Source organism: Xiphophorus hellerii, chromosome 13 (assembly GCF_003331165.1).
Source record: "Xiphophorus hellerii strain 12219 chromosome 13, Xiphophorus_hellerii-4.1, whole genome shotgun sequence".
Lineage (NCBI taxonomy): Eukaryota > Metazoa > Chordata > Actinopteri > Cyprinodontiformes > Poeciliidae > Xiphophorus > Xiphophorus hellerii.
Window position 1 is genome coordinate 20,288,392 of NC_045684.1, and position 27,458 is coordinate 20,315,849.

General features: G+C 38.6%; 1 protein-coding gene across 1 annotated transcript; it reads left to right on the forward strand.

Moving 5' to 3' along the window:
- Positions 1–753: 753 nt before the first annotated feature.
- Positions 754–25,896, forward strand: LOC116730718 (oxysterol-binding protein-related protein 3-like). Its single transcript, XM_032580126.1, has 22 exons — positions 754–881; positions 12,759–12,922; positions 13,755–13,871; positions 14,995–15,048; positions 15,356–15,469; positions 15,600–15,752; positions 15,885–15,975; positions 16,132–16,235; positions 17,909–17,995; positions 18,102–18,261; positions 18,435–18,559; positions 18,653–18,784; positions 19,766–19,853; positions 20,324–20,559; positions 21,698–21,835; positions 22,516–22,579; positions 22,955–23,033; positions 23,173–23,317; positions 24,199–24,343; positions 24,432–24,558; positions 24,833–24,955; positions 25,167–25,896. Exons 2-22 carry the CDS (start codon positions 12,839–12,841, stop codon positions 25,261–25,263), a joined length of 2,463 nt encoding a protein of 820 aa, XP_032436017.1. The 5' UTR covers positions 754–881; positions 12,759–12,838; the 3' UTR covers positions 25,264–25,896.
- Positions 25,897–27,458: the final 1,562 nt, after the last annotated feature.

Sequence of the window (27,458 nt, forward strand, 5' to 3'; positions counted from 1 at the left end):
AACACTGAGGAAAACTGAAATTAGGATTTAGGAATTAGGATCCAAGCATGCTGTATTGCGATTTAGTTTAATAGACCAACACTAAGCAGAGCAGAATTTTATGCAGAATTTTTTTTTTTAAGTAGATCAAAATGTTACTTTCTAGTCTAAATCTAAACTGATGGCATACTAATATGCTGAGTGGGGCAATAAATGGAGCCAAATAAAGGGCTAAAACGGAGGAAAACCTGTTTGTGATGGCAAAAGAAACTGAGTTCAAGACCATTTCTAAAAATATAACTTGATTGAAACAAAAAGACATGTTTTAAGATAAAAAGAACAACTTTCTGAAAAAGATGATGCAGATAAATCCAGATTTTCTGAGTAATTCACTTTTTAATGCACATTTGTAAACCTCAAATTCGTCTTTTCTGGATACATTCTTGAAATATTCGTCTCACTAGTTTGAAAGTTGTAATTGAGATACCTACAGTATTCAGATTCTGATTAGTACGAATATTTTTAACGAGAATAAATAATGTGATTAATTTCTTACAAAGTAATAGGAGGAAGTTGTATTAAATGCCAGTGGTCACGACGGTTTGCCTTTTTAATTTTTTACCTCGTTTGATTTTCAGTGCCTCTCTCACTCTTGCTTCTACGTCACAATTCCGGCCAGTTAGAAGAACGTGCCCGCTCTATGTTTCTTTTTCCAACCCCCCACTCATTCTCAATTTTGATTGGATCAGAAGCACGTCACTCCAACCCGCTACTCACCAGGCTCCTCCCCCATTGACACCGTTCAACTCGCTGCTGTGAAACGAGTAGCCGTTCAGTCCAAAACCCGGTGCTGTATCGCTTGTTGAAAGGGGACACGATGCTGTAGCTTTCGCATACCTACCGTAAGTTTCTTTATCTACTGAAACTTGTGGGAAATGGGCGTTTGTCTCTAGCCGTTTGTGTTTTTTGGCTGTTTCCGTTTGAATGAAGCGACAGACTTGTCAGCGCCGACTGTGCTCCGTCTGTCTCAAGTGAAATATCGTTTTCGACAGAATTATTAATAGACCCCTCTTGATATCTGGTAACCCAATACAGCTAGTCTGTAGCAGAGTGCATTTAGGAATTTTAATATTGGCACCTGATGAGGCTGTGTAATTTTCGACTCCGGGGAATATATTAGACATTTTGTCAACAAGTTTGGTGTTTGCTGTGCTGGCTGCTGTTGGGCAACAGAAGATGTCTTCTGCGTGGCCACCTGTGGTTTCTCCCTGTGGAGTTTCGCCCCATTAATGAATATTTCATTCAACCAATCCGCCTCGACTGCCTTTCTGACATCATCATCAGTAAAACCAACCACGAATTTTCAACATGTTTTATGTTGCATGCTTCCGTTTAATCTTGTTAGCGTGGTCTATTTATTCAGACTTGTAAATTAGTGGTGTGTGTATAGTACTCTTCCATTGTGTGTGTTTGCGTGTGGGTAAAGCGAAAGTTTGTGTTATTCTGATTAGCTGTTAACTTACTAACTCCTCGACCAGATAAGATTTCTTAATGCATGAGATGTGATTGTGTCACTGTCAGGTCAATAAATACCAATATTTCCATTTAAGTTTATTTGGCTTCATTATAAACAATATCAGAGAAAGCAGAAACGAACAGTAAAGTGATATGGGGATTAGCATCTGTTTGTGTCTTCAACTGATAATACCGCTATATTACATTGTTATGATTCATATCAGTTGTTATCTTTTGAAAAGCAACAGTTTTTAAAATCTTTTTTCTTTTCTTTTCTTTTTTTTTTTTACATCTCCAGTGTTTGTAAAGCTTTGATTCAGAGTTGAGATGTTTTTGATTTTTCAAAATAACAGCGTTGAAAATGTGCACTTCCTGCCACGAGCAGTCGTTAATCATTTGTTTCAGAAGCTGAGGTGACGTCACATGGTGTGTGTGTGTGTGTGTGTGTGAGAGAGAGAGAGAGAGAGAGAGGCGTTATTGAGTTTACTATTATTTCAAGCAAACAAAATAATTATACAGGAGACATTGTAAGATTGTTTTTTCATCAGTAAACTGGTTACTGCTTGCCTTCCAAGGAGATTGTACACCCTTGGCTTATTGGTGAGATTTCCTAAAGTTTGGCAGTGTTGTTGGTGTACTCAATTCAAGTGTACATTCAACCACTGTTTAAAAATGGATACCAAAATTAACAGCCAGTATGCTTATGTCGGTTTCCTTTTAAATAGCTTCTTACACCTTTTTGCTCTTCCTCTGATTTCATTTTGAGTCGCATATTGGAAATACCCACCTTCCACACTGCAGTTCTTGAAAGCTGACCTTGCTGTCCTTGCAGATCTTTGTTTTCCTGACATCTTAAAAATAGAAAAGTTAAGATGCCTTCATGATCTCAAATATGACAAAACAGGCTTCACACGTCAAGCTTTGGCTATTTTTATCCTTAAATTAAAAGACATAGAGTTTATTGCCATTGAGTGACCAGCATGTGTATTGGTTGGGCAATCTGGAAAATGTTATCACAATATTTTGTGATACTTTTCTGACAACAAAAAGTTACATAAAAAGTAACCACTTTTTATCTAACTGTGTGGCTGTTGCTGCATGACTCAGAGAAATCATAGCTCCATAAACACAAATACTGCTCTTGAAAAACATACCTATTTCTAGTGCGCTTCTTTAGGATGCCAGCCACTCAAAGATGTGGGATTTTTGTCATTAAACCACTTAACGTAACTGCATTTAGTCATACTTTCAAATTGAACAAGCAGTGGAGAAAATAGTAAAACTAACAATTCAAAAACTACAAACAATTTTGGGGAGGTTAAACACAATTAATTGGAATTTATTGTGACAACAATATATCAAAATTCTTACAATAATAATAATAAATGTATTGCAATCAACAATGAGCAATATGATAAACGCCCATAGATTGACCTTAATAAAAAAAAAAAAACTGTTTCTTTGAAAAGTTAACCAGAAAAAACTATTGCTGCTACACACTGATTATAGCTGTTTTATTTCTGCTATTATATTGTCACCTTCCTAAAATAGTAGCATATGTCATCTTTTATCCAAAAGATGATTTAGGCAAAAATAAACTTTTTGTCAAAACATTATTTAGACCATTATTTTAGTAAGGTGATATTTATCAGTCAACATTTTCTTATTGCACTTAAGCAGATATGTAGAATAAACTAATGTGCTTATTGTTCAGAAAGTTTTTTTTGTTTTGGTTTTAATAGAGTTACATCAAATGTATAAAAAGCTGGGTAATAAATCAGACCATCTGTCATCTGCTGAACAGAAAGGCTTCTTTTACCTTGACAGGTTTCTATATTTCTTCTACTTTTTTTAAAGTTTATGCAAGACTTGCACTCAGTGGTGTGTGTGTAAAGCAAGAAGGAGAAAATTCAGAAAGAGTTGTAGAAAAAAATACTGTAGCTGTTTAAAGATATGAACCGTAACTGGGCCTACGTTGCCTTGGAGTTAATGGCTGTGAGTAATATGTTTGATCATTTAAGCACCACAAAGCTCTGACTCAGCTGAACTTTATTTATAAAGCAAGTTTGACCCCAGGGGCTTTGAACAGAAACCGGACTTAAGCGAAAACATCGTCTCACACGATCCGTCATCGTAACTTATTATGTATAAATTTAAGTCTTCCACTTGTAAAAATTGGTAGTATCAGGAGTAACAGTGTGGCCATAGGCAGAGCCAAAGGCACTCAGGTGTGTTTCTTGAAAATACAAAGTTCATCCATCTCACAATAAAGGACAATTCCTCCACAATTAGCCTGTCTTAAATATGCCAGTCAGCTGATCAACGTTCAGTCCAGCATTCCTGGGCGTCAGCATCCAGTGTGGCTATTGTGACTCGCTGAGTTATCTCTGTGTCACTTTCTCCTTTGCACAACACCCACCGCAAAGCTGGTAAACACTGAGCACTCCTACTCGACTAATTCCTCAAGCAGTACCTCTGATAAAAGCCGTCCTCTGCTGGTGGAGAGGTTGGAGGATGCCGTTCCTCTTCCACTCAAACCACCGGTCAGCACAGCGACTTGATATAAATCATAGTTCAGCTTCTATAAATAACCCCTCTTTAACACTCCCAATTATTATTATTATTTTTTTTACAAACATCAAGCTGAATATAATATTGCTTTGTTTTGTCGTCTCCATAGCAACTTGTGATTGAGCAGCAACACAAAGTGTCTCTTGTCTCAGCAGGAAGGAGACCGAAAGACGTCTTTTGTGATGCAGCTCTGATGGAAAATCTGCTTCTAGACCTGAGGGCATGATGCTGTTTGGCATATTATAGTTGCTGCGTATCTTTTTTTATGATCACCGCATTGGTATTTCTCACAATAGGCTCTATTTTCAGACAGAAATACTTTAAAATAGCTTCAAACCAGTCTGTTATATCATGCGTCCTGTCAAACCTGATGTCGAAGGTCAGACAAGTGCTGTCACCATCACCCATTTCAAAAGCCATATGCTGCCTTTTTCTAAAATTTAGATCTAAAAATAGTACATATTGCCTGATGTTAGTCTATTAAAAGCATCTAAATGCTGCTCTCTGATCATCAGAGGATCATCCTCAGCTGTAACCTGATAATTCTGTAATCTGTGAGAGAAGCTTTTTTATTTAATTTATTTATTTATTTTTTGGCATTCGCTGTGTGGTAGTATCAACAAGGTGGAGGATATTTGTCGGGTCGACGGCCCCTCAAGCTTCAGGAATGCGTAGGAGAAAGTTGCTCCGTCAGCGTCAGTGTGTGTATCTTTTAAAAAAAAATTTTCTTATGGCAGGATTAGAGTTTCCAGTCCTGACTATCCCTCAGGTGTCAGCCTGAAAGTCAGGAACAATAAGGCTCAGCTTGGCTGTGTGGAGATCGCAGGGTTTGTCTAAAAATAGACAGGATGTGTGTTGCCTGGTGTCACCCTCAACCCAAAAAAGGACAAAGACTTTCTTTATTTGCAGTATTCCTCCAGTTCCTGGATATTGTAAGAGTTTTTTGCACAGAGGTGCTTGGTCCAACAATCCTGAAGATAGGCAGAAAATGTCATCTTCACCTAATCTCAGAGTGTCCTCACTATAAGGAAATCAAGTGTGACACTTTGTGATGAACTTTGTATTTACAAGAAACACACCTGAGTGCCTTTGGCTCTGCCTATCACAAGTGGGCTGTCTGGTGATCATATCATGACCCCTTATAGACTGTAGGACATGTCATGCACAGAAAGAAAATGTCATCTTCACCTAATCTCAGAGTGTCCTCACTATGAGGAAATCAAGTGTGACTCTTCATATGGACCAGAAAAGTTTAATGTGGAAAATTCTGACATTTTTGGGCTTTCTAGTTTAGTTTATTAAGAAAGACATAATGAACAGCAAGTCAGCTGTTGTCTTTTTTTTGCCTCGCCTACTAGGACTTTCTTTAATAAATGCTGTTCAGCAGACCAAAAATTTACAATTTTTGCAGTTCCTTGCATTCTGTTGCAACAACAAACGAGCATGTACTGTACGGGATTTTACCCGACAGACCGACATAAGTGGGGCAGAATTTTGGTTTTCAATATTCTCTACAGATAATAAATCTGGCTTGCATTTGTATTAAGACCACTTTTTTCTGATTAAAGTCTAGTGCAACCAATTAAGATTCACGCTGTGTAATGCACTCTATGTACTCAGTAAAAATACACTTGTGCAAATTTTGCATGTGGTTGAAGAAACAGCCTCATAAAGACCACAGAAGCATAGGAGTTAAGATATGAGGCAATGTCTCTATTAAGCACTATTTTATCTCTTATGAAAGAAAAAAATAGAAATGCAGTGGCACAATTGGAAACCTATCAAGTAACCTGACAGACTGGTCAGTGGGGCATTAATTAAAGAGGCAGCCAAGAGGCTCATCATAACTTACCCAGTCAAAGTCCAGGCATTAAGTCCAGACTTTGAGAGTATGAGGATCAAGAACTGAAAGTCACTGTACTCAGATGCTCTCTCTCTAATCTAACTGACCTTTTTCCAAAGAAGATGGGCAGAAATTTCACTTTTTATATGCGCAACAGTGGTTACAGACGCATACCCTAAATACTTTCAGTTGTAGTTGGTGTTGTACAAACTATTGACTGGTGGGAAATACACATGCACAGCAGATTTTCAGATTCAAAAGTGTAAAAAATGTTAAATTATCTCTGTTTTTACTTCCATTTCAACAACTTCCATTTGTTGGTCTACTCATTTGTTTGTCCCTCATTTGACCCGCTGCCACACTATTTTAGCATAACAAGGAATTTACAAAGTGTTGTGCTGTTAATGATTGACTCACATTATGTAAGACAGGCTTGGGAAAAAATCCCAACCTTTTCTATGCTTACACCGCAGAAGACTTTGATAAACAGGCCTGCGGTAAGTGCCCAGAGGAGATGGTGTAAGTAGGCCACACAATTACACAGTGGGATGTTCGGGGAATCGTAGCCCAGCTTCATTCACAGTTTATCTAAATGGAATCCCGAGTACTTCTTTTACACAGCAGATTTATTACAGCCCAGCAAGAAGTGGATGTGCCATGAGGTAGTGAGAGTTGAAACCCAAGCCTTGCACTGATGCACTGTGGTGATTTCTGAGGTTTTGCTTGAACCCCTTGACTGTCATCACAAAAAACACATGCTTGCAAGTCAATGAGTTCATGAGGACACTGGTGTCCCCATGAGGGGTTTTAGAGAAACCCCTATTGACAGTTGAGGGGTTTTAAAGAAATGTTGCAAATGTGGTTACTGAGCTACAGTAAATGGGTTGCAGATGTTGAAGGATTGGATAAGAAATAAGTTGATGAATCTTTTTATGCAGCAGTGTTTAGACGAGTTGAAATGTGGTCACTAGTTCTCACGTTCTGGTAATCCTGACAAGTGATCCTTAACAGTAGATGCTCGTTATGTTTTCTTTGGTTATTCTGCTTGTATTATTACTTGCACCGGGTCTTTTTTTAATCAAATTTCAAAGTTTAGAAAGTCCATTGAGCCTTGGCAGGAGTTTATCAGTACTGTGTCTGTTGGGCTGCCTTTGGTGGACTTTATCTTGTTTTTCTTTTAAGAGATGTTTCTGGGACCTCTATAACTTGCTTATTGCATATACCGGACCATTTTCAGCAAAATTAGTTGGTGGTTAAGACAAGTAGCACAGACAAAAGCATTTCAAAATTCTTCTAACTTATCCCCCTGCACAAAGGGATGAGCCTTTGTGCAGATGCAATTTTTTCTAAAAGGTTTTGCAGCAAGCACTGACAAAATGACAGACACTTCCTTTACATATTCTAAAACAAGCTTATAACCTCATATTTGCATATGGTACAAACAAGGCCCAGATCTGCCACACAGGTTGTCTCCGGTTCTGTCAATGTCTTTAACACATCTGTCACAGCTCAAATTCTCCTTCTTAGTGTATTTTATTTTTAAAGGGACCACATTTGGATGTTTGACAGTCATCTTTCCTCCAATCATAATGAGTGTCAACTTCCTGACAAATAGTAGATGCCACTTTTCACTTCTATAAGACTGAATACAAGGCCACAGGGACTGCAATGGTACTGTTATTAGTAGTTTTATTATGGGCAAGTTTTTACAGGTGTTTTACACAAATCATAGTTTGATAACTGTAGTTCTTCATAAAACAATTTTAAAAAGGATTTCTATTCATGTCTCTGGACACTTTGTACTTCAGAAACCGTTTCAAGAAATTTGATTCCTCTTTGAAGCTTGACGTGTCGAGCCCTTAATGGTTAAATGTCTCTGAAGCTAAGTGGGATGTGGTATTGTAGCTAACATCCTTCCATGCAAGCAAGTAAGGAGTGGGTCTGCTGTGAAACCCACAGTGTATCCTGATCCTGTGACTAACCTTAAGTAGTAATGGAAACTACCACCAACTTGTAAACCGTTTTGTTAACATGGAGATTTCAGAAGCAAGCAGCTAGAGAGACATTGCTAACTAATAGCTCTCCCATACGACACCTGAAGCTGAACAGTCGACGGGTGGCGAGGTGGTTGCAGGATGTTCATATTCACACGCCTACCTCTTCAGCATACGTCACGCTGGGGTCCTGACTCCATTGCTGCTTCCTCCAGTTTGCGTTAACGAAACAGTGACGAAGCGAGTGCCACAACTTTCTGCTGACAGAATCCCGTCTGGACAACAGTTTTGCAATTTCCATCCAGTAGATTGTAGATATTTTGTGAAGAATCATACAAATATACATAACTTCTCAGGGCATCTAATAAGTGCTCCTCAAAAGTATTCATGCAGATACAAAAACTGGATAGAGGAAACAAACTAGTTGAACATATCAACATTGCTGTATGAGCGCATTTCTGCAGAAAACACTGTCATAAACATCTGGTCACACAACACATCAGACAGAGCTCTGTCAGAATAATTCAACAAGGACCTGGTGTTGGGAAGGGGAGGACGACGCCTCCCTACAGGCAAAAAGAGAGCATTTTTGTCATGTGACCACGTCAATGAAAACCAATTTTGAGCCTGAATAAGCTCATTTATTTATTTGCCTCAATTTCTGGTTTATCTGCAACAGGTTTCTTGTTCCTGAGAGAGAAATTGAAGAATTATTCTTCCCTCAGGTTCACAGTTTCTGTATTTCTTAAAACGTGTTTTTTGATATAAAGGAAATACTGACTAACCTTTTGTACTAGTACTCTAGTGAGAACTTTTAGATCCAAACTGACAGCCCAGTCTATGACATCACATTGCAAGAGAGACCCTACCATTAGCATTTTTAGACCACATACTGCAAACGTTCCATAGATTAAGCAAGAGCTGTGTGCGTTGAGGGCGTGTGTTAGTAGATTCCTGACTTGATTATTTTGAGAAAACCTTAAGTGGAGCTGAAAACACCTAGCAAGTCACAACCTGAACATTGCAAAGTGAACAGCTCGACTGGCTAAATCAACATACCCAAGATTATCATGTGAAACGCACTCAAATATGTTGCCTGTGCTCCAACGCTGTGAGGCCAACAGGCTGCCTGTGTGCTCCAGTCTGCTTTTAGTTGAGTGCTGACTGTAACCACCCTGGTGTTGTGGTTGTGTTGGAGGTAGCGAAGCACGGATTCTTTTCTGTCGATGACTCACGTCCTGAGCTCGGTGCAGACTGCAAGTGAGGGCTTGGGGGAACTTCAGAGTCCGCAAACACACACATATTCATTCAACCAAACAGGGGACTTACAGAGGATAGAGGATGCAACTCTAATTTGAATCCAGGTGTTGATTTCCATGCATGCTAGCGCACGCAATGCCTGGAGGCCTTCCCACCAGCCAGGGATGTCATTTTCATGTGGCCCTTCCTCTTTCTTGGAAACACATTCTTTCAGAAGTATCCACAAGCAAAAGGCTTCCAAACCTCCATAGACGCAAAACATTCTTAGGTCAGGTCATTTGTGGAAAGGAGAAGAATTTGTGTGGCATCATAATGTGTTTTTAATATTTTCTGCCCATGCTGGTCAATTATGTAGTGAAGATTAGAATGTTACATTTACATAAATATTCTTAGTTTTGACTGTTGTCCCCTCTAGTTTTATGAAGCATTAATTTTTACTGAAATTACTTAGCAATTAATAAACAGGGTTCCAACTAACAATGTAAGGTGTTAGTTATTTTCTAACCTTTGTGGTGATTGTAAAGTTAATCTTCTAATAGGTCGGAAGCCAGACAGAAAACCTTGTTTGCTTCTTAGTAAAACTCTTAAGACCACGTACTGGGAAAAAGTGCCTAAAGGACACTTAAATGTCTTAATGAATAATAAACTAAACATTTGACTAGATGGTCACATATCACCAACAACCTATGTCTGTACCAAAACAAGCAGTACCATTCACATTGTCAAGCATGGCGAAGAGAGTATCATGCTGTGGGGATAATTTTAGTTTTTGATAGAAAAATCAGCAACATATTTCAAGGAAACTTAATATGTAATGAGGATATTTTTATAGAATGGTGATAATTAAAGGTAGGGTTTAAGAACATGCAAAGGCTTATATGTAGGCCTGTCACAATAGCAAATTTTGCTGAGCGATTAATTGTCTCAAAAATTATTGCGATAAACGATAATATTGTTTGAAGACCTTTTTACACTGATTTAATGGAAATGATGTAATAATGCATGTGATTTCCTGCCAAAGATAGATACACTATTTTCAAAAGAACACTTAACACTTGAGCTGATAAACAAAATAAACAAAACAACCAAAAATAAAATGGATTCTCAGTCTCCATTAACAAAAAACTCACTTGGAAAAAAAAAACTAAACAACATAAAGCCAAAGTGGAAATAAATACTGCATTCAACCAAAAGAGTGCAGATTATGAAGTCTGTATATTATGTTGCCCTTCAGTAATAATTAGATTTAAATAGAGAAGATGGGCACATCGACTACCTGATGCAATAGTTCACAGTACACGATTTTTTGCTCCTATTTTTCCCCTTACAACAATCTTAGCACGTTGGTCTTTCTAAGATTGTGTGGTGTGTTACGGTAGATCGTCTCCGATCTAAATCAGGGGTTTTTCCCCAACTGGGAGCTTAACGCAGCATGTTGAATGTGACAGGTAGCCAATCAGAAAGCGCGGATTCTCCTCTGTGTTTTCTGATGGGAAATTACGGAGGGGAATCCCAAACAGCTGACACGGAGCAACCCGAAGTCCAGCGGACATTGGAGATGATATGTGGAAACAACATTAATGTTTATTCAACATGCAAAGAATATAGAAATGACAAGGGGAGGAGTTGGAGCGAAATTGCTACCGCAGTTGATGAACCCGGTAACGTTTCAGCTGTTCTTCGTTAACGTGAAGTAAATAGGTTATAATGATTTTCATTCAGTCAGGACTTTACGCTGACACTAGCCACATGCATTGCAGGTAGATTGTAGTAAAGCATTGATTAATGCCTGGTTTTAAAATTAGTTCACTGAACTTGTAGCCATTATTTTGTGCCCATTGTTGGACACCACATGGCAGGACTGAACCCGATCGAACCGTTATACCTAGGATTTCTGTCGGCTAATGTGGTGGTCTGTCAGGTTTTGAAAATGGGCCGACAATCGGCTGGCAGCTCTAAGATCGTGCAGTGTGTGCTGGGCTTCACACTAAGTAAAATGAGGAAGGGAGTAGTCGGTGGAGAGCACCGGAATTGGGCCCTTTTTCATTCAGTCTCATTAGCTGAAAGAGAAAAAGGACGGAAGAGACGATAGTGCCGATAATTAAAATGACGTCGATAGCTTTAATTTATCGTACGATTAATCGATTTATCGTTTATCGCGACAGGCCTACTTATATGTGCAACTCACAATATCGTAAGCTTGAGTAATAGTACTAAACTAATAGTTTTAATACAAAGATTTAAAATAAAAATGTAAAATGATGTAGTTTTTTTCAACACAAAAAACTACTACAAAAGTTACAAAATAAAATGACTAAAATAATATGCTAAAATAAAATGAAATTTTTTCAAACAATAATAAACTTCTTTTCTTTTTCTTTTATATAATAATTATTAAAAAGAAATGTGTAACAAGGTTTCCACCAGTGTATCATAAGCCTGGCGGGCCACAAAGCTTTAGTTGTGCCCCCACCAGGCTAAGCATTGCTTATTTATTTAAGTCTTTTTAAAATGTTTGCATTTTTTAAGACTTTGTAGTTGGTGTTCAGGTGTTAATCTTCCAATCTTTCAATAACACATGATTATCAAGTGATATTTTCAAATTTTCTGTCAACTCTTAACTCAAAAACACGACGGGCCGCTGGATGAATGCCCTAGCACCCAATCACCGGGCTTAGCAAGTTTTCTGGGGGAAACCTTGTGTAAGGCATGTTAAGAAAAATGTGATTATGATCTAACTTTTTTTAAACAACAAAAAACTATAATATTGTTCTACATAATACGTTACATTATTACATATTTATTACAGATATACTAATGGTGTTTGTAATTCCTTTATTGTTCTGGAGTGTGTTAAAAAACAAAATTGCTTGCTACATCTGACAAATCATCAAAACTTAATTCAGTTTCAGCTAAAAAGAGTTGGTCAGGTTTAACTATGAAGCCACATATTGAATAAGCACATAGCATTTAGTAGAGGCTTTAAGTAAACACTCTTATTCAGAATACTTTTACTTCCTATCATTTTGGTTTTCGTTCAGTTAAAGTTGAAATTATTTGAATAATTCTTGTGTGCACTTACCGAGTTTCAAAAACAAACATTTTAAGCCATTTGTGTGATTCTTTCATTCAATATTGAATGAAAACAATACAGTTTTCATTCAACAATATAGTTTGTGTGTTCTATATTGCTGTTGCCAATGTACTACCATCATCACAGAGAAACAGTGATCAAAGACTGGCCTTTGATCACTGCTCTTCTATGGCACTGCCATTGCAGTAAATATTGACTTGTAAGCATTTGTTACTTATGTTCCCAATCCACATTTATACAAACAAACCACTAAGAGCAGGAGATAAGTCAAAGCACATCCAAATGCACATTTAGCTCAATAACTGTCTTTCCACTTGTCTGGAAATACAACTGTTGAGCTTCCTCAAACATCATGCGCTTTGGACCTCTGGGGATTTCAAAAATTAGTCAGAAAGACAATGAGTAAACGATTCCGCTGTTAACGCTGTATTCCAGGTTCTTTTCGCGGCCACGGTTCTCTTTTGAATAAGTTTAACCTTTGTTATGTGACCTTTCTCTGCAGTGCTGACTGTCGGCGAGCAGCTCCAAAGGTCAGAGGGATGCTCCTGGAGGCTTACCTGTGATTGCAGTTTCCACAGAAGCATGACATCAAGTCGCGAGAAGATGACGTCACCGTCGCCCACACACAGCGACAGCAGCGGCTCGTCCAAGCACGACACCAACCAGGTGTGTAGGCGTGACGCTTGCATGCTCAATTTGGCTGTCGTTGTGGAGTTTGTTTTTCTTCATGGGTAACGTGAGCTGACCTCTGATTTGCTTTGCTTTGTGAATGTGCTTTTATGTCACTGAGGCTGCAAAACAGGCTGTGTGGATTTAAAACTATGAAAAACTGCTAGCAGATTATGAAGGAAGTAAAAATTAATGCTCTTGCAGCAAATTTTGCAATCATTTCATACTTTAGACATCAGCGTTGTTAAATAAATACCTTTTAAAAGTTTGTTGAAAATGTCCTAGCATTGTCTCTGTTCCTAATACAATTAGTCCAATGCACAAAAACTGTCACTATCGACTCACCACAACAGCACAATTATGCAAACATGCGGCGGATGATTGTTGTGAAGATGTCTCAGCTCATTAGTCATGTGTTTAATAGGTTCTTGCCCCAGTCAGGGAACTGACTGTAGACTAAAAAACAAAAAATGCTATTTAATAGACCCCAGAAGGACAAAATAATCGTTGATTATCAAATAAATTGAATGTCCACATTTCTTGTTTGTTTCACATTACCGTAAAACCAAAGTGTGTACGCCGAAAACTTCTGCAACATATTGCTTTGAAATTACTTCAAAAATATACTATCATATTAAAATGAGACTACTCCTGTAAGCTCCCGATGTTTCAGAATCCTACCAGCACCTCTGCTTTAGTTTAACCAGTTGTTGTTTACATGTGATTACACTGATATGCGCAGTTGTGTACACAACATCTGTTATCCGAAGGGAAGGAATGTGGCTTGCCTGTCTGAGTCATGGCGTGTTGCTCCTGTGTTTTCCTTCAGGATAGCTGGGAGATCGTGGAGGGACTCAGGGGGGCTCCTGCCAGCATCCAGGAGCCTGACAGACAGGAAGGCTTCCTGCTCAAGAGGAGGAAGTGGCCCATGAAGGGGTGGCATAAGGTGAGCAACTCACCTGTCATTTTATAGCTCTGCAAAACTTTAAAATGTTTTGTAGAGCTTTTTTCTTTAATTTGTTTATACCCTCGTAATTATTTTTAGAAATGTCTGATTACTTTCAAAATTTTACATTCACAAAAATTACTGTCTTTAAATAATTTTAGAAAATCTTATGACTTTGAAAGCTTCTGATTCATACACTTCACAACATTGCAATAAATTGGAGGCATACCTCAAGCACACTGCTTCCTTTGGTGATGTCATGGAAAATAAAATATAATATAATAATAACTGTAATTACAGTAATAATCTTTATTGTTATTGTAAAAACATATAATACATGGACTATATCGAAATTGGGTGCCTTCCGTTTAAAACATTCATTCGCACACAACACCATCAAAAGTTGGTGGACCTCCACATGTCTGGTTTAATTCCAGATCCTTGAAGGTGACACTTTTTTTCAAACACATCCAGTTAAGCCCACAAATATTCAAACCGGAGCTGAAAAGCTGTGTGTAAGCAAACCTTTCCCAGTTGCACCAGTTCTAGCTAGAAGAATGGAGCAAACTTATTGCAAGAAGAATATCCAGAGGGGAAAAGGTTATGTGTATTTTCAGGCCGTGTATGGTTTAAATTTTACGTAATAGATCCTTTCATTCACATCTTAATCTTTGATTGTAGCTCTTAAATCTCCATCTAGGTCCTCATTTCATGCACTATTACCTTTCCTTTGTGTCTCAGTCTTTTTATTCTTTTATTCCCAAGAGCTACAATGCCAATGACTCAAATAAGGTTCTGCTTTTTCTGCTCAGGCTTATCTGTAAAGATCTGCCTTGCAGCACCACACTCGTACTCATTCCCTAAGTTCTCCTGGAGTGCCCTGTCAGCATACATCCAGGATTATAAAGTTAAAATGTCCTCGTAAACTATGATTATATCAGTTGTGATCATTCTCTTTGCTGCTGGTCACCTATTTAACTGTTGCGGTCATAAAATTTAAATGTCAAGGTTACGGGAAAGCATGTGCTTTTAATTTAATAATCATTGTAAAGAGCAGCTGTAAGAACATTGTCACTATTTAGATTTAATACTACATGGTTTTTTTTTCACTTTTCTCCTTTAGAGATACTTCGTCTTGGAGAGAGGCATCTTAAAATATTCGAAGCGACCAGCTGATGTAGGTGTGACCTCAACAGCGCCATCTGTCATCAATTCTTTGCTATGTATTTTTATTTTTTTATTTTGTCATATTACAACCAAAAACACACTGCAAAAGTTGGTTAATAAATCACTGACACCAAGGGATTGTGTACAAAAAGATTTTCACTTGTGAAAAAAAAATCTAAAACCACGTATCACTGTTATTCTGCTTCATAATTTGAATCTGCTGTGTAATAAAACGCTGAAGTTTGTGGTTTTAATGTGACAATAAAAAAAATAAGACAATAGAAACCAACTTCACCACTATTATTATTTTACCACAGCTGCAGAAGGGAAAGGTCCATGGGCTGATAGATGTCGGCCTCTCAGTTATGTCCATCAAGAATAAAGCTATGTGCGTCGACCTGGACACCGAGGACAACATTTATCACCTAAAGGTAACTCTAGAAACACAGAGTTGTGGCCCATCGCCTCCGGGTGTTGTCTTTCATTTCCTGTGTCTGTTTCACGCAAAAAGCATTCTCAGACGCTTTATTCTGCTTCCTAATTCGATCTTGCGGCACGCAGGTGAAGGCTCCAGAGCTGTTTGATGAGTGGGTGTCAAAGCTGCGTCACCATCGTATGTTTCGGCAGAACGAAATTGCGTTGTATCCTCACGAGACCTACCTCTTCCACCCCCATGCCGCAAGCTCACCTTCGCTTAATGACTCACTTAGAAAAGTAAGTTGTCTCAGGGCTTTTTTTTTTTTTGTAGGAGAAATGTTATTTTTTTTTTAGTTGTTTTTTTTTTTTTTTTTTTTTTTTTTTTAGATTATGTCACATTTTTTCATCTCTCTTTGCGTCTTTCAACAGAGAGCGACTCTTACTAAGCAGGCGTCATTCCACCAGTCTAAGGTCAGCTCCTGGCTCCACTCTTCAGAGGAGATGAACAAGTGCTCCAAAGGTGCGGTTTGTTTTCTTCTCTTCTTGTCTTTACAAAGAAACCATCACTAAATTTTCATCTTGCTTTTTGTTTTTTTGTTGGCACAGTCTTTACTCCTCATCACTGTGTCTGCACACACCTTCACTTTGATCTAATAATAATCTGCTGGTCTCTCAGAGCTGGAAGAATGCGAGTCTTATCTGCTGGAGCTCAACCAGCTGCTGAAGAGCATGGAGGTCATCCACCGCACGTACTCGGCTCCCGCCATCACCGCACTACAAGTGAGCGCAGCTGCACGGAATTACGTTCGCTTTAAGCCTGGACAGAGAAATGCCGTCAGCAGCGTGTTAATGTGTTTGCAGTCATAGAAACGGCGCTCGCCTTAGCGATCATCAGCACATTCAGGAAGCTGTGCATCACTATCACCGTGTTTGATTTGCCAGCACAAAACTTGGCTTGTACACATTGTGTGTATTTGGACACCCAGGACGTGAATCACAACAGGAAGTTCATGTACGGATATTGATATTTCTGAATATAGAAGTTATTTTAGTGAATTTATTAGCCTTGTGGCCTACTGAAAATAATCACACATTTCTGCCCTTGAAGTCTTTTTGTTTCAAACATAAAGTTATTCAATTCAGTTCAAAAATATTTTATAATATTAAATATTATTACCTTTCTGACTCAATTTCCAGGCAACAGAGACAATATTTCATAGTAACATGTCCTGGATAGTCCTGCAACTAATGATTATTTTTGTAATTGATATAAATTCTGTCAATTATTATGACGATTAGTCAATTAGTTGGATGAAAGGTCAACTAATTGTTGAATGAAAATTCTGCTGATTTTTCATTTAACCATTTCAGCTATCTGGTACAATATTAACAATACTTGGAAAATGCAAATAAAGCAATTAAATTCCTTTTCATTAAAAAAAAAAATTATTGCATAAAATGTAATGACACAGAATTCCTTTAACATACACATGATCATTTGTACTAAAAGAAGGCTAAAAAAAACTTCTGACGTCAAAATGTGAAACAACCCTTTTTGCTTAACTTAACGTGATTATAGTGCAGAGCTGATTTGTTGACGATTTTTTGACTAATAAATGGATACCAAAAGACTCATAATAGATTCATTTTTTACAGAATTTGAACCGATTGAAGCTAAAACTCTACGACCTGGAGAGTTGTGGGTATAACATAATTACAGACAAAAGTTTTTTTTTATCTCGCATGCAAAATGTATATATTTTGTATACTCTTTAATCATGATTAATCCGATTAGTTGTTTCAGTTTTATTCCTGGATGACATCATCAAACACTGCTAATCCGCCTCATTTGCTTTTGCCACTCTCCTTTAAATCTCTGTGTGGCCGTATGAATAGAAACCCTGGCACTCTGGGATATAGTCATATCCCAAACCCATTATGGTGAGTAGAAGAGAGGATTTGAACTTCCTCCTATTCTCTCTGCTCTGTGGTCTTGCTCTGCATCCATGAAGACTCCTTTTCAACTCCTCTGTAGTTTGGGGTCAGAGTTCAGGCATTATTTGAGCTTTTGAGATGCTAATCAACTGCTCCCAGTTGTAAACAAAAAAAAAAGAAGAACACGATACCTTGTTGCCTCGGGTACGCATTATAACCCGCGTTTTTTGACTGTCTGGTCAAAAAAAACGTAGGCGTAACAATACTCAAAACCAGAGGCAATAATTGTCCAAACTTGCAATGCTTCTACCAAAAAAAAAGAAAAAATCAGAGCTAACGTAACAGTACTGCGACACGCCGCCACCTTCTACAAATCTATCAAAATCTTCTTTTTAAAATTAAGATTTTCTCTCATCAAATACAGATTTTACACTGTGACAGACATGGTGTTCAATCTAAAATGTAGCTTGAACATTTTAAGTTAATTAAATCTTGCTTGTCATTCTTCTACACTACAGGCATCTACTTATGACATCCCCAAAAAGGAGAAGAGGCCCCGGAGATGGCGATCTAAAAACAGCAAAGAAGCCAAATCCACACTACAAGTACACCTTTGCTCTCTCTCTTTTTTTATGTTATTGCCAGTCAGTCATATTCCAACATCAGTGAGCGAACAAAGGGGAAAATCATGGCTCCTCCTTTGATTGCTAGGTTCCAAGCTGCATCTCCACCCAGTCCCCCCGTCTCCATGCCTCCAATCCCAACCTCCCCACCACAGAGTCCGCCTCACAGGAAGCCTGTCCCCAGTCGCCCGACTCACCGACAGAAGTGTCACGTCTGCAGCAGGACTTCTACCGACTGGCCAACAACAGTTAGTTCGAAGTGCATGGCATGTACAGTAGAGACAGAGAGAGAGAGAGATGGGGGGGGGGGGGGGGGGGGGGTAGAGAGCTTGTGTATGTTTCCTTCTGTATGGGAGCATAGTTTCCATGACAACTCCTGTTCCACGTTTCTTTCCTGTGTCTGGCTTTTGCCTCTCTCCAGTTCATGTTTCACTGAAATCAGCGTACGGCTCCCTGGTAGCAGAGAGGGAGCGGCTGAAGCACACCATCGACCTGCAAGCGCCTCAGCCGCCTGAAGTCGTCGGCCTCAAGAACCTCTATGCTTCAGTAAAAGAATAAACCCTTCCAACTTTTGCATGGTTACATTTGGTTATTTGCATTATTTTTGTCTAATTTATCTCAAATAATACCTGAAACCAGGAGGGTACAAGTTCCCCGCACTCCTTGGTCCACCAGGCGTCTGGTGAAAGCAGAGTATCTATCCCAGAGTCCATTTCAGAGTTCTTTGATGCACAGGAGTACCTTCTGTCTTCGTCTTCATCTGAGAATGAGGTCAATATTCTTGTCATTTCAACTGATGTTTTCTTCTTTGTGTTCAAAACCAAATGGCTTTGAAAAATGTTTAAAAATCACAATAATTTAACATTGGCTATGTTGTCTGTACTGCGACATAAAAGGTTTTTGAATATTTCTTTGAGCATAAAGTTGTATTAGTAGTAATCATACTAATACATAAAACATAAATCAATGTTTTATGAGGAAAACATTGATTGTTTTCAGACACTTAAAGCTAAGAAGACATGAACAGACATGTAGTTGGAAAACACTTCAAATTCATTGAATTGACACATTGTTAGTGCAAAATATTCAGAATGAGGATTAGTTTACAGTCTGTCTTGTGTTGTCTTTATTAAAGCAAGAAGTGCATCTGGAAAGTATTCACAGCGCTTCACTTTTTCCACAATTTGTGCAAACACAATTTACAGCCTTATTCCAAGTTGTTTTGAATTAATCTCTTTCCTCAAAATTCTAGCCACAAAACACCCTGACTTTCATTTCTTCCATCTGCCAATCCAGTTATCCATTTGTTTATCCATTATCCATCCATTCAACCATTTGTCTACTACCATCCATCTGTTTTTCAATATGTTTTTCCAGTTGTCCATCCAGTTTTTCTTTGTTTCTTTGTCTCCATCTGTGTATTGTATATTTGGGTTTTGTAACATGGACAGAAAATTCAGGAATTATTTCAATCTGAAAAAATCTAGAATATTGAAAAGAAAATTGAGTAGGATCCCGATACAAATGCTTCTAAACTGTTTACATCCTAATAACAGTCTCCTTAGCCATCCTGCGGATAATCTCATTTTAAAGCAGTAGCAACATCTCCAGCATTAGCAACATTTTCCATAAAACCAGAGATGACCAGGAAACAAATCCTCAAAGCTTGAGGACTTTACGGATATTCACGGTTTTGTCCGTCGATCCTGCTTTCGAGGGCGTCTTTAATCTTTCCTCATCCCCTTTGTCCAGGTATCGGACGACGACTCTTATATCAGTGATGTCAGCGACACCATCTCCATGGATACCTTCGATGGAGGCAGCGCGAGACACAACTCCGGTACACGATGAAGTTGTTTGTCTGCTTATGTGTTAAGTCAGACTAATCTCTGTAACAGATGGAAAGCCGCCACAGCTTGAATAGATGTTTTTTTTTTCTTGCTCAGCATTGGGCTGTTGATTCTGACTAAGTCTTGGTGTAAAACTTGGTGTTTTACCGACTGTTAGCACTATATAAATTCTGGATGTTTAAAATTGGTGCAGAGAAGGTGTTAAACATGAGCAATCTTAGCATCCGGACATGTTTGCAAACAAATGTGGCGATTTGTCGCGGTTTATCAAAGCCATCTGTTAGCAGAGATCGTTAAGTCACTTCTGCATGGATTTCTCATTAATTTCATTGCATCCGCTTAAAATCGCCTTTTGGTTTCTTCTTCTCTGTTTAACCATTCTCTGATTTTTAGAATCTAGATTTGAAAATGTCTTCAGCTGACTCAGATCTCTGTTTCAAACGTCCCGTTCCTCCTGCAGTCAGCAGCGTAATGACCTTGACTCGCCGTCGTTCCACGCTGCCGTCGACCTGTCCCTCCAGCACCGTGAGCCTGTGGAACATCCTGAGGAACAACATCGGCAAAGACCTGTCCAAAGTAGCCATGCCCGTGCAGCTCAACGAGCCAATCAACACCCTGCAGAGGCTGTGCGAGGAGCTGGAGTACAGCGAGCTCCTGGACATCGCAAACCAGACCGAAGACCCTTACCAACGCATGGTACATTAAGAAAAAAACAGAATGAAAACAAATTGGTCTACCAACACAGCTGTTGGCACATAAAGTGAAGTTTATCTAATTTTCTTGCCATACATACCAGGTCAGTGTATTTTCAGTTAGTTTTATGTGATGGACTTCAAACTAGTACGTAATTGTAAAATGGAAGGAAAATTATGCTCGTTTTTAATATTAGTTAAAGGTTAAAAGGGTCTTGTGCTTCTGCCTTCAGCCTACCTGCAAGCTGCAACTCTTTTGGCTCATATGTCTACCAGTTTAGAAACGCTAATCTGTATGAATTCTTCATTGCAAACTTGAACTTGATGGCTCAGACAGGGTCTTTCTAATACATAAAAATGTTTGGTTCTTAACTGTTCCATCTTAGATCCGGCTCTTTGGTCTTTGTTTTTCTACGTAGATTAGGGGTCTGCAACCCGCGGCTCCAGAGCCTTTGGACGTTCCACAAGAGCTCTTTATAACAGGAAGCAGTTAATGTTTTTAAATACAGATATAATAACAAATGCTGGCTTTTAACAGTTTTTTTTTTTTTCAATTTTCCACTGGAATATTAGCAACACATTTCCACAAAGAAGGATGCTAAAAGTCCTAGTAATCCAATTTCCAATTCAATTTGGATTTCATCTGACCAAAGCACCTTCTTCCTAGTGTTGTGTGGTTTTTAAATCGTCCAAATGAAATATATTTCTCTCAATTCCTCAACCCCCAGGCCGAATGCTGGATAATTAACCAAAGGTAAATAAAGTGAAAAGGGAAAACCCTTTGGGGTTGAAAGCATGCTGCCATAGCAACACTGGCATCAGTGATTTGTTTTACCGCACCTCATCAGGATGTCTTTTTTTTTTTTCACTCACTTTCTTCATGGTTTTACAATTGAACTAAACAGCGCTGCTCTCTCCTCAGCACTGGTCAAACACATCATGAATGGGGAGCACAATTCAGCTTGCAGATCATTATCCGCTGTATTCGCTTGCAGTCAGACAACTGATATTTACTCATTTAAACTTCAGATGGCATAAAAGTTTATATTCCACAGCTCTGTCAGAATAAATAGGGCTGGTAAATTGGTGCCACATTATTTTTTTGTAAATGTTGAAAATCTAATTCTCTTTTTTTTCTGCAGGTGTATGTGGCAACTTTTGCCATATCTGCCTACACGTCATCCTACTACAGAGCCGGAAGCAAGCCCTTTAACCCCGTTCTGGGAGAGACGTACGAGTGTGACCGGCCTGATAAGGGCTTCAGGTTTATAGCTGAGCAGGTGCTATCACACAGTCTTCATATTCCACTCACTAAAGTATATAGTGTTCTCAAATATATATGAAAAGTTTAGAGTACTTCTGTCCAAACTATTAAATTACCTACGCTGAAGAAAAAGAAAATCTGTGCCATTCGTCAGTCACTTTTAACATTTTAAAAACAAACACGACTTGCACAACTGGTTAGGCTACTGGTCTGTTTTGAGCTTCTTACTAGAGCTAAAGTGCACAGCAGTCAGTATTTTGATTTTACAAATTCACAAGGTCAGTTGAGGACAAACTAACAAAACAACTTAAACCACAGATAGTGTCCTATGTTTTAGATCTCCTTGTATTGCAAAAAGAAAATGGCTTCATGGCTATTCCGATTTAAATAAGATCAGTGGATAAAGATTAGTTTCACATTTAAGTATCGGTTGATCGCCAGTGAACCCAAAATTTAGGAATTTGGGGCCGACTAGCAACTTTCTCTTTCTAAATTATTCAAAGCAAGTGATTCCATTTTGTCGCCTTGCTTATTTTCACCAAAATAACTGATCCCTCATGTTTCAGTTGTTTTTAATATTTTCATACCTGATAAAAAGTTGCAGTTGTCACATTGCAACCCTAGATTCAATAAATTTTCAAACACAAAAGAAACTTAAAATAAAGGGCCTTATCATTTCTTCTCTCCGATTCCCAGGTGAGTCATCATCCACCTGTCTCAGCATGTCACTCTGATTCAAAGCACTTCTGCTTTTGGCAAGGTGAGCGCATGTTTGGAATTACTTCATTTCCTCCTAGTAGTTCAGTGCTGTCATACTGTTTCATGCTTCAGCATCTTAACGTTTTGTATGAAAACTTGTTTGTGATTTAAATTAAGCTCCTTTGGCCCCTTGATCTTAGTGGATATTCCTGAAACATAACAACAGATGCCTGTTAGATTAAGCATAACATCCATTTCAAACCGATAATGCAAAGGTAGTAAAAGAAAGAGATGCTTTGTTTGTTTCCATTAATGTACATGAACCAGAAACCAATTGTAAAAATTGGTCAGATTAACACTGTGATGATTAAAATGAGAATAGCGCTCTTTTTACGATCACAGCCTCTCACCTATTGTTTTGTGTTGTCCATTTTAGATGTGCGATGGAAAAATAAATTCTGGGGAAAGTCCATGGAAATAGTTCCCATGGGAACCACACATGTCACACTACCGGCGTAGGTCCTCTCCTTTTTTTTTTCTTTTTTAAATCCTGTGGGTGTGTATGCTTAATCAGAGTGTCTGGGTAATTGTGCACAACAAAGCATGTTATTGTGAAACAATAATGGGAGAATTGTGCGCATGTTTTTCCCGCAGCTTCGGGGATCACTACGAATGGAACAAAGTGACGTCCTGCATCCACAACATCCTTAGCGGCCAGCGCTGGATTGAACACTATGGAGAGATGGCCATCAAGAACAAGAACAGTAATGTCTGCCAGTGCAAAGTAACGTTTGTCAAGGTGAAAAAGGAAATGCAGATGTGTTCTGTACTGAATGTTTGTTTCTTGCTTCAAATGGGTGAATCTGATGGAGAAGAAATTCTTCTGTGATGTTGTATCAGAGTACTGTGTTTAAATAAAGAGCACTATGCTGTCTTTGCTATGCTGTCGATGCAAACACTGCCATCTAGTGGAGGAAATATGGATATATTGGGGGGGGAAAAAAAGATGATCTCAGAAAAATTTTCTCCTAAATGGACAAACTATGCAAGTAAATCCCAGTAAATTAGAGAATATCTCTGAACTTGTTTCAATTCACATAGTGATTCTTGCATATTGTATAATTTCATTACAAAAATGGTAAACTATTTTAAGTATTCCTATTTGTTGGGGTTTCATGATTATGACTGCATGAGTTAGATTTTTTTTTAATAATTACAAATAGACAAGGTGTCCACACATCCTTAAAATGTCTTAAATGAATTTGAGGTACTTTAAGGCCTTAATTTTGAATACACAAATTTAAGAAAGTAAGTTGTCCTTAAATACGTTAATTACAGGTCTTAAATTTTGTTCTCATGTCTAGTATAGTATGTGTAGTTTTTATTAGATTTTTTTTCCACTGGACTTTTCTGTCAGACAAAAGTTTGAGTCCTGCACAGACATTTTTATTGTGTGTCACTCAAGGCGGTCGAGGCTACCGCTAACTAGCTGCTAACATGCTTTTGCTAGCTAACTAGGTTTTTTTTTTGCCTCTGTCATGGGTAAGGACAAATTTATCAGCAGTTGGCTGGATGACTTCTGTTGCCATTTGAACCCTATTCATACATGTTTAATTTTAGTGTGAAGCAAAGCCTTGAATCTTCCTCCTGCTCTTTCTAAAAACCAATTTTTCTCCTCAGGCCAAATCATGGAACTCCACAGTGAACGAGATAGAGGGTGTGGTTACAGATTCAAATGGGAAAGTGGTGCACACCATTTTTGGAAAATGGCATGAATCAGTGTTTCAAGGAGACCCTCCTTCTGCCACTTGTATTTGGAGAGCGAGTGAGTCAAAAATGACAACCAGGAAATCTCATCATGGTTCTTTCAAAGACACAATGGCAAATCCTGTTTGTCATGCGTTTGCCTGCAGATCCCATGCCAGTGGAGCAGGAGCAGTACTACGGTTTCACCCAGTTTGCAGTGGAGCTGAATGAACTGGACTCCTCCTTAAAACCACTGCTACCCCCCACAGACACGCGTTTCAGGCCGGACCAGAGGTTCGCACTCTTCTCATTCCTGTTTACTGGGCAGAATCAGAACATGATCACTTCTTGTTGGTGTTTTTAAGTTTTTTTCTGTAACATGTTTAAACGGATTCAAATGTCAAAAGAGAATAAAAGATTAAAAAAATAATTCAATTTCTAGACTTTTAGTTGTTCCTTTTTCTAAAGTTTCCCATCCATCCCTCCATCAAAGTGCAACAAGATTTTGAGCCTCTCCTCTACATAGACATTTTCACCACTCAACCTCTTGTCTGTATGCTTGCATCAGGCTGCTGGAGGAGGGGAATATAGACGGAGCTGAAGAGCAGAAACAGAGGATAGAGCAGCTCCAGAGAGAGAGGAGGAGAGTGCTGCAGGACAACAGCATGATCCATCAGCCACGATTTTTCAAGTATGCCATTTTCTACCTGCAGGTTCTTGCGCTCAATCTGATGCACGCTTTAATTCCGACTGGTCTGATGCGACAAGGGATGAGTTCATGCAAAAGTCTGACCTGTCTGGTTTGGCATTCGTCACAGCAAGGCATAATTTGTCACGCAACTACTAAAGAAATAAATCAGAGGCCATTTTCTGATTAAATATGTGTTGTTTTGTTTGTGTAGGAAGTCCAAAGATGACACATGGGTGAGCAACAACACGTACTGGGAGCAGCGCAGAGACCCCGGCTTTAGCAAAGTGGACTTTCCCGTGTTGTGGTGACCTGCCGGTCAGAAAACATAATAAAACTAGATGAAGTTCAGCAATCAGGAACACCGACCTGGTTAACACGAACTGCTGTGTGTCACAGTAGCCCACACATGGACCTCCGGCTTCCTCTTTCGGACCAAGTGTGCACAGAGCCTGTTGTGTATATATTATTCTTGTTTGTGTACATTTTCTCCTGCTGACTGTAATATACAGAGTCGGTGTAGACTAAAAGTGCAGATCAGTGTGTTTTACTGCTTTTCACCGTTTATCTAAGTGCCTTTTCACTGTAATGCTGCACTCAGAACTGCTGGAGCAGTTATGCAAAAGTACCTTTATTCAGAGACTGGCGGCCGTCTGAATGACAAGTGGACAAAAGACCGAGGACTGGAGGTCACATCCCACTTCTGTGTTCTTCTCCTGTGTCACATTAATGACACAATGACTTTCTGCTGACTTCAGCAATAAGCTGAGCAGTTTTTATATATCTAAAAAAAGAAAAACGTAAGTACTGCCTTTTTCAGTATGCTGCCTTGTTCACATCATTCATGTCTGTAGCAGGACTGTGGAAGCCGTTTTCTATTAAGGAAACAGCACAAATCCTCCCTTTTGGAAGTATATAAATAAATATTACCATGGGTGGAAGAATTATGCATTATTTATTTATTATTAATAATACATGCAGCGGTTTGTTTCACTTCATTCCAGGTGAAAATGATTTTACTCCACTCTTTAATGTATTTCTGTCTGCTTTGAAGTGTTGTAGGGTGGACTTTCCTCATATTTTCCATATTTACCCTGCAAATAACTGGGTATATATGGGACAAACTTTCTCTTGAGTTGTATTACAGTGTTATGATGCCTCACTGTGGTTTACCTCATGAAGTGAGTTTGGTTTTTTTTTTATTTACTGACTTCCATGCCCTGTGTTTGCCACAAGGTTATTTAGATCACGCATGGTGCCACTTTCAGCTGCTGCTACTAAAACATTTAACTTTTGCATTTAACTACAATATTTTTGAAAACCCATCTTTTGCATCTACATCCACAAATTCCAGTGTTTTTTTTTTTTTTGGATTTTATGAAGTGCGCTTTTGTGAAGATATTAGAAAGTCTTGTAGAAACCTTTTGATGCAAGATTGAAGTTAAAAATCGATTAAAACCGCGAGGAGATGCATGTGTTTAGCTGTTTGGGAAAAGGACAAATTATTTAAAATCTTTTCTGGAAGCACTTTCATAGTGCAATTTGGTGGATTGTTTCAGAACTATTAATGCTAGTTCAAGTTTTGGTTTAAAATTCTGTGCACGTACAGGAAGAAATGTATGTTGCTGAACCACACAGACACCTGCGTCCCACAAATTATAGAACTACTGTAGACTCTGATTCCACAGCTTGAACTGCACATTTTCCTTCTTGCCTATACAAATACAATGAAAACAGCTTAAAAAGCATTTCACACCTTTTTTTTTTTTTCCTGAGCTTAGTTTTAGTACATTTTAAGTTTGGTACAGAGGCTCAATATTTCTTCACTGTTTTCTTACTAAGGATTTACATGCAAAGTCAGCACAACGCTGCAATAAAAAGTAGTAAAACTACAATTGTTATGGTAAAAAAAAAAGGCTCACTGGATATAAAACGTCTACACACCCTGTAGGAATTCATGGTTTCTGTGAAAATAAGGCCGATGTGAATCATATCAGGATTTTTTCCACCTTGAAGGTGATGTTCATTCTGTTATTGATCTGAACAACAAATATGTTGGGAGAGAAAAATGTATTAACAGAAAGCTGGAATAATCTGGTTATTACCTGGTCATATCCCAGATTCCAACATCTCTCTGCATGGCTTTCTAACCATACAGCCAGAGACTCAATGAGAAGTGGCAAAAGCAAATGAGGTTGATTAGCAGTGCTTGCCAATAACTGATGGTGTAATCCATGACGTTACTGTGGAATATTGTCTCTGCGGCCCAGAAATTGAGCTATTGGCATGTCTTGGCAGTCATGAGACTGTTTTCCAGCAACAGTCTTCAGTCAGAGTCCTCTTCAGGTACATTGGAAGTCTGACTGCTACTGGAAATCCTTTCTGCAGACAGCACCGCCCTCCACAATGACTCTTTGAAGGTACTTGGACGATTTATGATTTAAACTCAGTCGCAACATTCACTCGGTTTTGGTACCCATCTGAAATCAGTTGTAGTCACCTAATT